The sequence below is a fragment of the Bufo bufo genome, chromosome 2 (genome assembly GCF_905171765.1).
Source record: "Bufo bufo chromosome 2, aBufBuf1.1, whole genome shotgun sequence".
Lineage (NCBI taxonomy): Eukaryota > Metazoa > Chordata > Amphibia > Anura > Bufonidae > Bufo > Bufo bufo.
Genome location: NC_053390.1, coordinates 485,931,248 through 485,940,771, shown reverse-complemented (window position 1 = coordinate 485,940,771; position 9,524 = coordinate 485,931,248). Strand labels below are relative to the sequence as shown.

The 9,524-nt window shown below is 39.1% G+C and overlaps 1 protein-coding gene across 1 annotated transcript; it reads right to left on the bottom strand.

Moving 5' to 3' along the window:
* Nucleotides 1–1,524: 1,524 nt before the first annotated feature.
* Nucleotides 1,525–8,088, bottom strand: LOC120989574. The gene is made up of 14 exons (XM_040417767.1): nucleotides 7,696–8,088; nucleotides 5,301–5,567; nucleotides 4,908–5,216; nucleotides 4,373–4,822; nucleotides 4,077–4,281; nucleotides 3,862–3,990; nucleotides 3,627–3,760; nucleotides 3,305–3,538; nucleotides 3,137–3,220; nucleotides 2,918–3,052; nucleotides 2,747–2,824; nucleotides 2,491–2,568; nucleotides 2,123–2,379; nucleotides 1,525–2,009 (listed from the first exon to the last, which is right to left on the bottom strand). The coding sequence occupies exons 1-13, from the start codon at nucleotides 7,713–7,715 to the stop codon at nucleotides 2,337–2,339; spliced, it is 2,166 nt and encodes a 721-aa protein (XP_040273701.1). The 5' UTR covers nucleotides 7,716–8,088; the 3' UTR covers nucleotides 1,525–2,009; nucleotides 2,123–2,336.
* Between the last annotated feature and the right edge of the window lie 1,436 nt (nucleotides 8,089–9,524).

The following is a 9,524-nucleotide window of genomic DNA, read 5'->3' as shown; positions in this document are numbered from 1 at the left end:
TGGAAGCAGGTCAAATTCGGGGATATTTCGTAGGCCTAGGATTTGCCTTTTCAGGGATGAGATTTCCATAAAGTGACCACACATTGATGTCCTTTCCACTAGCCCTCTTTGGGGTTAGGAAGCTCATATTTGCAGGGTAAATAGAGGAGATATGGGGGTACAGGATGGGCACTAAAGCTTGTCTGTGGGTCCTTCCTTTGAGGAATGGAAGCAGGTCAAATTTGGGGTTATTTAGTAGGCCTTGGATTTACCTTTTTAGGAAAGAGATTTCCATAAAGTGACCCCCCATTGATGTCCTGTCCAGCAACCCTATTTGGGGTTAGGAAGCTCATATTTTCAGGGTTAATAAAGGAGATATGGGGGTACAGGATGAGCACTGAAGCTTGTCTGTGGGTTATTCCTTTGAGGAATGGAAGCAGGTCAAATTCGGGGATATTTCGTAGGCCTAGGATTTGCCTTTTCAGGGATGAGATTTCCATAAAGTGACCACACATTGATGTCCTTTCCACTAGCCCTCTTTGGGGTTAGGAAGCTCATATTTGCAGGGTAAATAGAGGAGATATGGGGGTACAGGATGGGCACTAAAGCTTGTCTGTGGGTCCTTCCTTTGAGGAATGGAAGCAGGTCAAATTTGGGGTTATTTAGTAGGCCTTGGATTTACCTTTTTAGGAAAGAGATTTCCATAAAGTGACCCCCCATTGATGTCCTGTCCAGCAGCCCTATTTGGGGTTAGGAAGCTCATATTTTCAGGGTTAATAAAGGAGATATGGGGGTACAGGATGAGCACTGAAGCTTGTCTGTGGGTTATTCCTTTGAGGAATGGAAGCAGGTCAAATTCGGGGATATTTCGTAGGCCTAGGATTTGCCTTTTCAGGGATGAGATTTCCATAAAGTGACCGCACATTGATGTCCTTTCCACTAGCCCTCTTTGGGGTTAGGAAGCTCATATTTGCAGGGTTAATAGAGGAGATATGGGGATACAGGATGGGCACTAAAGCTTGTCTGTGGGTACTTCCTTTGAGGAATGGAAGTAGGTCAAATTTGGGGTTATTTAGTAGGCCTAGGATTTACCTTTTTAGGAAAGAGATTTCCATAAAGTGACCCCCCATTGATGTCCTGTCCAGCAGCCTTCTTTGGGGTTAGGAAGCTCATATTTTCAGGGTTAAGAGAGGATATATGGGGGTACAGGATGAGCACTGAAGCTTGTCTGTGGGTTCTTCCTTTGAGGAATGGAAGCAGGTCAAATTCGGGGTTATTTAGTAGGCCTAGGATTTACATTTTCAGGGAAGAGATTTCCATAAAGTGACCCCCCATTGATGTCCTGTGCAGCAGCCAACTTTGGGGTTAGGAAGCTCATATTATCAGGGTTAATAGAGGAGATATAGAGCTACGAGATTTCCATAAAGTGACCCTCCATATACCTAAACCCATTATCCTAAATGTGCCCTAACAAACTTCCAGACACAAAGTGTTTAATAAAAAAGAATATATTTATTGATCAATCCTCATTATCCAAGACACCAAAAAATTATGAAAGTGCATTTATTAAACAAACACCATTATCTCAAACCCCCAACAAACCCCATTATCATATTGCCAAAAATAATGAAATTGTATTTATTCATCAAACCCCATCAGTAACCTATAGTAACCTAATAAATGAATATAGATAGAGATGAATAATCTGTCTTTCCTTAGGAACCCAATCATATTTTCCTTGCATTTTTGTCTCATAACAGCTCAGCGATCCTCATAGCAAGCACCATGATACATCATTGACCAACTTTATTTTGGCCTCTGTCAGGGTTGTCTTGATCTCTCATCATCGCTGCTATGCGCTTCATGCACTTCCTAAACAGATGGGTTCCCAGGATAGGAAGTAGTCCATATATTACAGTAAAACAGTGTGCGTTTGTATACAACGTAGCGCGTAAATTATAGTCCATGGTTGGACTATGGAAGCTTATCATCTTCAAAGTTGAGTACTTCTCCCGCAATCTTCAGTCCTTCTGAGGAAAAAGAAAGAAAGAAGAAAGTCCAACGTTACAACCTGATATCAGAACATCCACTTGAAGATTTATGATTATGCACCTAATAAAATCAATCAATGTCTGGTATATACTAGAGCTTGCTGATGCTGTCTGCCTCTGCCTCCCGGACCTCGTTCACATCGCTGACAATGAGGGTGTTTTTGCTCTGCAATAAAACATAAATGAACATTAATATGCAATCATAGAAAGCATAAACCTAAAAAACATAAACAACATCAAAACACTGTTGGTATTTTTATAAAACAGTGCGTAAAATATAGCCCTTGGCTGGACTATAGAAGGTCGTTATCTTCGAAGTCGAGTACTTCTCCGGCAATATTTAGTCCTTCTGAGGAAAAAGAAAGAAGAAAGTCCAACATTATAACCTGATATCAGGACATTCACTGGAAGATTTGTGATTATCCACTAAATGAAATCAATCAATGTTTGGTATAGTTACCGGCTAGATCTTGTTGGTGCTGTCTGCCTCTGCCCATGGGACCTTGTTGAGAGCGCTGGCAATGAGGGAGTCTTTTCTCTGCAATAAAACATAAATGAACATTAATATGCAATGATAGAAAGCATCCACTAATTAGCAAAAAAAAAAAAAAGATATTATTTGGACAGTCAATTCAGTCTTTTATAACCTGATATCAGAACATTCAGTGGAAAATTTGTGATTATAAATAAAATAAATCAATGTGTGGTTTAGTTACCTGCTAGAGCTTGCTGGTGCTGTCTGACTTTTCCCACAGGACCTTGTTGACATCGCTGGCACTGAGGGAGTTGGTGCTCTGCAATAAAACATAAATGAACGTTAATATACAATCATGGAAAGCATTCACTCATTAGCAAACACAATGATATTATTTGGACAGTCTATTCACCTTGAAGTCCAGCCAGTATCATCCTCGTCACTGATTGTGTCCTGGGAAGTGATGTCCTCGTCTTCGTTGCTGTTCTCATCCTTTGAAGTAGAGTCTTCATCCTGGCTTGCCTGACGATCTTCAGAATCCCGATTTCTTTATAGGAAACATATAAAACACAAAGGGCTTAGCAATCAATATTGCAAAGCAAGAATTGTTTTTACTCCCACAATCAAGTACCTTGAGGTGTTCTGGGAAGTGATGTCCTCGTCTTGCTCACTGTGATCATCCTGGCTTTCTCGATGTTCTTCTGGATCCAGATGTCTGCATAGGAAACAGATAAAATGCAAATTACTTAGTAATCAAGGTTGCAGAGCAATAATTGTTTTTACTTCAACAATCAAGTACCTTGAGGTGCTGGCTTGTGGCTCATCACTCGTCACTTGCCCTGCTTGTATTACTAGTTGGTAGCCATGGCAAATATCCGTTAGCGTCTTCTCCCTATAGCTTCGTTCGGCCGTGAGGTTGGTATGTGCCAGATATTTTGAAAACATATTCTTTTCGGAGTCTGAATAATGAGGAATGGTCCAAGTTTCACAAACCCTCCTGACAAGCTGGCTAGAGATGTTGGGAAGTTTGAATCTAGGATTAAAAAGAAAATGGTAAACACATAAGATATTACACTATATTTACACTTTGAAAATGATAAGTGATTTTTTTTTAATCTTACTTCTTGTGGTACCGCATGATGTCATTGGAAACGTTATAAATCTCTTTTCCAGAGGTCGATATGAAGAATGTATCCTTTGGAGAGTCTTTCTGTAGCAACTTTGGTCTAGCTTTTTCAAAGTAGACTTTAAACCACTGTGGGGGGGGGGAGGGGGTTTATAAAAAAAAGGCATGAGAAATTATTAAAATGCCTTATTTCAATATTATGTTAACCTATAACCTTAGAGAAAGCTTACCATTTCTTCCTCCTTGTTTAGTACAAAAGTAGCCACTTGTTGTGAAGCTGTCTTGTGTAACTTAACACCGACTATAGCAAGATCTTCCCCATTATATGTGTGGGAGATTCGTTCTTTCCACTCAGAAACCTAAGAGCCAAGAGTTAGAAAAGTTTAATGGACACAAAAGCAAACCAACAATAAGAATAAAGAAAGAGGATGAAAAAGTTACTCACGGTCATATTTTGCACTACCCCTGGTCGTTGTAGATGTTTCAATATAAGCAGGGCCTCCAAATAATAAAGAATTTCTAGATATGTTTCTCGATCAGTGTTTCTACCTTGGACATCCTTGAAACACTGTGAGAATGATGGTTTTGCCACATCTAGAAGCCTGCGACATTCCTGGGGTGTCTTTGAAGTGGTTGTCAATGCCTGGTACCTAAAAATAAGATACATATGATATTACTATATAAAATAAGCATATATTACTGTATGTATATATGTACAGAGAGAGAGAGAGAATAGCTCACCGTTTGCTGACAACCTCTCTAGAAATGCCCTTTGACAACCTCTTTTGTATGTCATCGGTCACCTTGTGAAAGAATTCGCAGGACTTATACAAATTTGGATGTTTGGTAAAGAGGTTGGTGGATCTTAGCTGATAGGTCATAAACCTCCGGACATGTTTCAGGTAGTTGAAGATGGTCTGGTTTGCAAGATTCAAATCCCTCAGCTTGGTAAAGAAGGCGTTGGCCTTTTCCACATCCTTCACGAACTGTAGGTTTACGGTCTTTGGGTTCATGTAAAAAAGGAACCTTGCAACATCTTCAACCTCCTGTTTATAATTATTGACCTTCAAAGTGTCCTTCAGATAGGAGGCAAAGCCCTTCAGCATTGGGTTGTCTAATGAATGACGTTGGTACAACCCTTCAGCCATCATCTTCTTTCTTGTATTCACTGTCCATTTTGTCTGTAGGATTCTATAATTCAGAAGGAAAATGCAATAGTTAGACTAAAGACATTTTACCAATACTGAGAAGACATAGGCTGTCGCAAAACACTGACCTCTGTGTCTCACTATCGAGGTTATCAATTTCCTCAATTTCTTCATCTTGTCTTCTTTCTTGTCCTTCCTCGTGGTCTTCTTCTGGAATGCTGTCTCTCTCTTCTATATCTTGGTCCTCGGTCTCGGCTGGCACATCCTCAATTTCTTCTTCAGGCTCCACATTGCCATGTGCGACCTCCAAATCTTCTTGAGGTTGGAATGTGTCCTCGTCGTCTTCCGTGTGAAGTGGCTGTACTTGAGAGGCCACTGCTTGCAATGTGGAGGTGGCAGCAGACACAGAGGTAGGTGTTATCTCTTGTCTGACATTCCTATAATATATAAAATATAAAATATGAATTTGGGTACTGGGATGGACTCACACATGAGACGATAGGCAATGAGGTAGCACATACCTGTTTGAAGCCGGCTTGTCTGATATTATAAAGCCTCTGTCCTCTAGAAAAGGTACAACTTTTTCCAGAGATCCTAGAGACATGATCTCATCGTAAGAAATGGTAGTGCCCTTCGATGCTATATTGACCAGGGTCTTCTTGGCCGATTCTAATGCCGCTTTCCTGGCTTCATCTGTGCTCAGTCTCATACACTTTCTTTTCAGATGTGTTGAGAGAATCTTGTGTGGTCTATAGCAGACAGGGCATGTCTGTGGAGTTCTGTTTTTGCTGTTTAAAGACAAAAAAAATAGTTTATTTTTATTAATTTTTTATTTTTTTTGCACATTAATTCCTGTGGAACCCCTGCCCCAGGACCTTAGAAAAAAAATAGCCCTCACAATAGGAATCAAAACATAAATCACAAAAAGATCTATAAATGGTTTAGAGAGCAGCTTTTACAGCAAGTTATTTAACAATGTGTGTATGTCTTAGATAAAGATCAATGTGTAAATATTCTAATTGGACAACTTGATTAAAGGGGCATGTTTTAAACTTAGCAACTTGGTTCCATATTGGGGGTGAGGGGAGAATGAGGTCAGCAGATAAAGCCCCAGAAGACCATTCAGATTATGAGTGATTTTATTCACTGAAGGAATAAAGTTTACTTAATTTTTTTATATATTAATTTCTATTTTATTATGATTTAATTGCAATAAACTAAAGTTTTGGTGACCCACAAGATAAATTCTGTTTTTGTTTTCACTGATGGAATAAGGTTGGTATTTTTGGCCCACCACTGCAATAGGGAGGGGTAGGTGTGAACAGAAACCGCTCCCTGAATAAGTGTGAAATTTTGCCACCTTTAAGATATGATAATTCCTAGTTTTTTGTTAGAAGGTGTCATGCTAGAATAATACAACTTCATGATAATAACATGAGCATTGCCACATGCAAAAACACCAGTACTATTAAGATGTAAATTATATATCCCATACTGTGAAATGGAAAAAACTCCTTCCTCCACAAACTGAACTGACAGGAGCTTATATACACATAGTTTAATCAAAGTCCCTTTTAGAGACCCTCGGGATATTTATATAATTGTAGCAATGGTCTATTGAGACCTGAAATCCATATAGGGGTCCCTAACAAATGTTAAAATTTTTGTCTTTATTATTTAATGGACAAAACACACTATAAAGAAAAAACAATTCACTTTAAAATTATCAGTGTAACAGTGTACACGCGGGGTTGTGTGATTACAATTGCAAGGTGAGATAACATACACAGTATATTTGATGGGATCCCTTGATAGGGTATATCTCCTCCCCCCTAAAGGTATGGGATGGTATTACCACTGGCAGTTACTAGTTCAAAATACTGACAGTGGATCAACTACAGGGGCACTGCAGTGTACAGCGTAAGGGAATTGTTACTAGCATGCGGCGGCAATCAGCCGAGTAGATAAGGAGAGTGTGACAGCATAGGAATTTGACCACAGTGAAATTGATGCCTCTATGACACAGCAATAGAGGAAGGAGCGCAGTTTGAAATCAGTGCAAGAAAGGAGTCAAACAGTGGCTAGGGAGACTGGTGACATTGTGTTAGCCCTGCGGCTGAGAGAAACAGCCACCCAATATAGGGGACCAGCAATTATGCTAGCTGCTTGGTAACCCTGATCTAGGGACCAGATAGCAGTGAACATTGGCAGGAGAGACATACTCACCAGTGCCCCTGCAGTTGATCCACTGTCAGTATTTTGAACTAGTAACTGCCAGTGGTAATACCATCCCATACATTTAGGGGGGGGGGGATATACCCTATCAAGGGATCCCATCAAATATACTGTGTATGTTATCTCACCTTGCAATTGTAATCACACAACCCCGCGTGTACACTGTTACACTGATAATTTTAAAGTGAATTGTTTTTTCTTTATAGTGTGTTTTGTCCATTAAATAATAAAGACAAAAATTTTAACATTTGTTAGGGACCCCTATAGGGATTTCAGGTCTCAATAGACCATTGCTACAATTATATACACATAGAGCTCAGAATATGCCGCCCCAACACTCTGCCAGGAGCTTAGATCCCCACGGTGCTCACAAGTTTAATAAAAGTAAAAAATGATAAAGATAAAATGAAATAATAATCAAGATCCAAATAAAAGAAAGTACATATAAAAGTATGTAAAAACACTCTGGGCTCATGCCCAGGAATGTAAGGGCGCCGTGCCTGTGCTGCGGACCGCAAATAGCTAGCTTGGCTCAGTTGACCAAAAAGTTTGCCCACCACTGGTATAGATCATCAAACAAAACATTAGCCCTCAAAATTTGAATCAAAGCAAAAACACATATTTTACATACAACTTTAGTCTATTTTAAAATGCATACTAATAACAAATACATGTACTTACGTTTTGGATACAGACTCCATGATTATTCCTTGAATATCCTAAAGATTTCCCCTTTTGGAAACGAAACAATAAACTGCAGAAATAGTTGTCAATAGACAAAATGTAAGAATATAAAAAATCAAAATCTATAAATGAAGTAAATCACAAAAAGAAAATAGCAAAAGTTGGAAAATTATCCAAAAAGCATAGACAGGTTTAGAGAGCTCCCTTTTCAGCAAGTTCAAAAAACTGTCTGGGAGCACCCTGGACACACAGTCTATATAACAATGGGTGAGTCTTAGATAAATATCAGTGTGGAAAGATTCTAATTGGACAACTTGATTAAAGGGGCATGGTTTTAAACGTAACCTGATTCCATATTGTGGGTGATGGAAGAATGAGGTCAGCAGATAAAGCATCAGAAGACCATTCTGATTTTGAGCGTTTTTTTTCACTGAAGGAATAAAGTTCACTTAATTCTTTATATATTAATTTCTATTTTATTATGATTCATTTGCTATAAACTAAAGTTTTTTGCAGTGCGGAGGCACAGCCAGAAGCACTATGGAAGCACTCTGTAGCACTCATATCCCGGATCCTGGACCCATTGAAGTGAATGGGTCCTTGATGCGGGCGGCACACGGTCGTGTGCATGAGCCCTAATAGTCCTCACTGGTACTGTTGACGCAATATTTTACGTTTTGCGACTTTTTTCTGCTCTGCACTATGCTCGCCAGTTTTCTGAAATTGGGCGTGTTTTCTTATGTAAATGAATCTCTAGACAGATTTACTATTGGGATTATTTAAAAAGTCGCAAAAAAGTCGCAATTTCACTCCAGTGAGGACCATGCTTATCTTATGAGACTTTTTAATAGAACATGCGACTTTTTCATAAAAACGTGCGACATTTTCATAAAGATGTGCGACTTTTGTAAAGCTGCTTACTGACGGATAAACTGCTACCGTCAAACCACATTTATTACAGTCTCAAAGGGCCGATCATAAATCTGACTTGGCTAAAACTTACTTTAGCCATATGTGAAAGTGGAGTGAGCCGTCAGAGTCATGATAAATCTGGCCCACAGTCTATAACAATGGGTGAGTCTTAGATAAATATCAGTGTGTAAACATTCTAATTGGAGAACTTGATTAAAGGGGCATGGTTTTAAACTTAACAACCTGATTCCATATTGTGGGTGATGGTAAAATGAGGTCAGCAGATAAAGCATGAGAAGACCATTCTGATTTTGAGCGTTTTTTTTCACTGAAGGAATAAAGTTTACTTAATTCTTTATATATTAATTTCTATTTTATTATGATTCATTTGCTATAAACTAAAGTTTTTTGCAGTGTGGAGGCACAGCCAGAAGCACTATGGAAGCACTCTGTAGCACTCATATCCTGGATCCTGGACCCATTGAAGTGAATGGGTCCTTGATGCGGGCGGCACACGGTCGTGTGCATGAGCCCTAATAGTCCTCACTGACGCAATATTTTAGGTTTTGCGACTTTTTTCTGCTCTGCACTATGCTCGCCAGTTTTCTGAAATTGGGCGTGTTTTCTTATGTAAATGAATTTCTAGACAGATTTACTATTGGGATTATTTAAAAAGTCGCAAAAAAGTGGCAATTTCACTCCAGTGAGGACCATGCTTATCTTATGAGACTTTTTAATAGAACATGCGACTTTTTCATAAAAACGTGCGACATTTTCGTAAAGATGTGCGACTTTTGTAAAGCTGCTTACTGACGGATAAACTGCTACCGTCAAACCACATTTATTACAGTCTTAAAGGGCCGATCATAAATCTGACTTGGCTAAAACTTATTTTAGCCATATGTGAAAGTGGA

Excerpts from the sequence above, each read along its gene's own strand:
- LOC120989574 (XM_040417767.1), bottom strand. The coding sequence starts at position 7,715 with ATGGAGTCTGTATCCAAAAC. Across the intron at positions 5,568-7,695 it reads ATGGAGTCTGTATCCAAAAC|CAAAAACAGAACTCCACAGA; the intron begins GTAAGTACATGT and ends GTCTTTAAACAG. Across the intron at positions 2,825-2,917 it reads GATACTGGCTGGACTTCAAG|AGCACCAACTCCCTCAGTGC; the intron begins GTGAATAGACTG and ends GTTTTATTGCAG.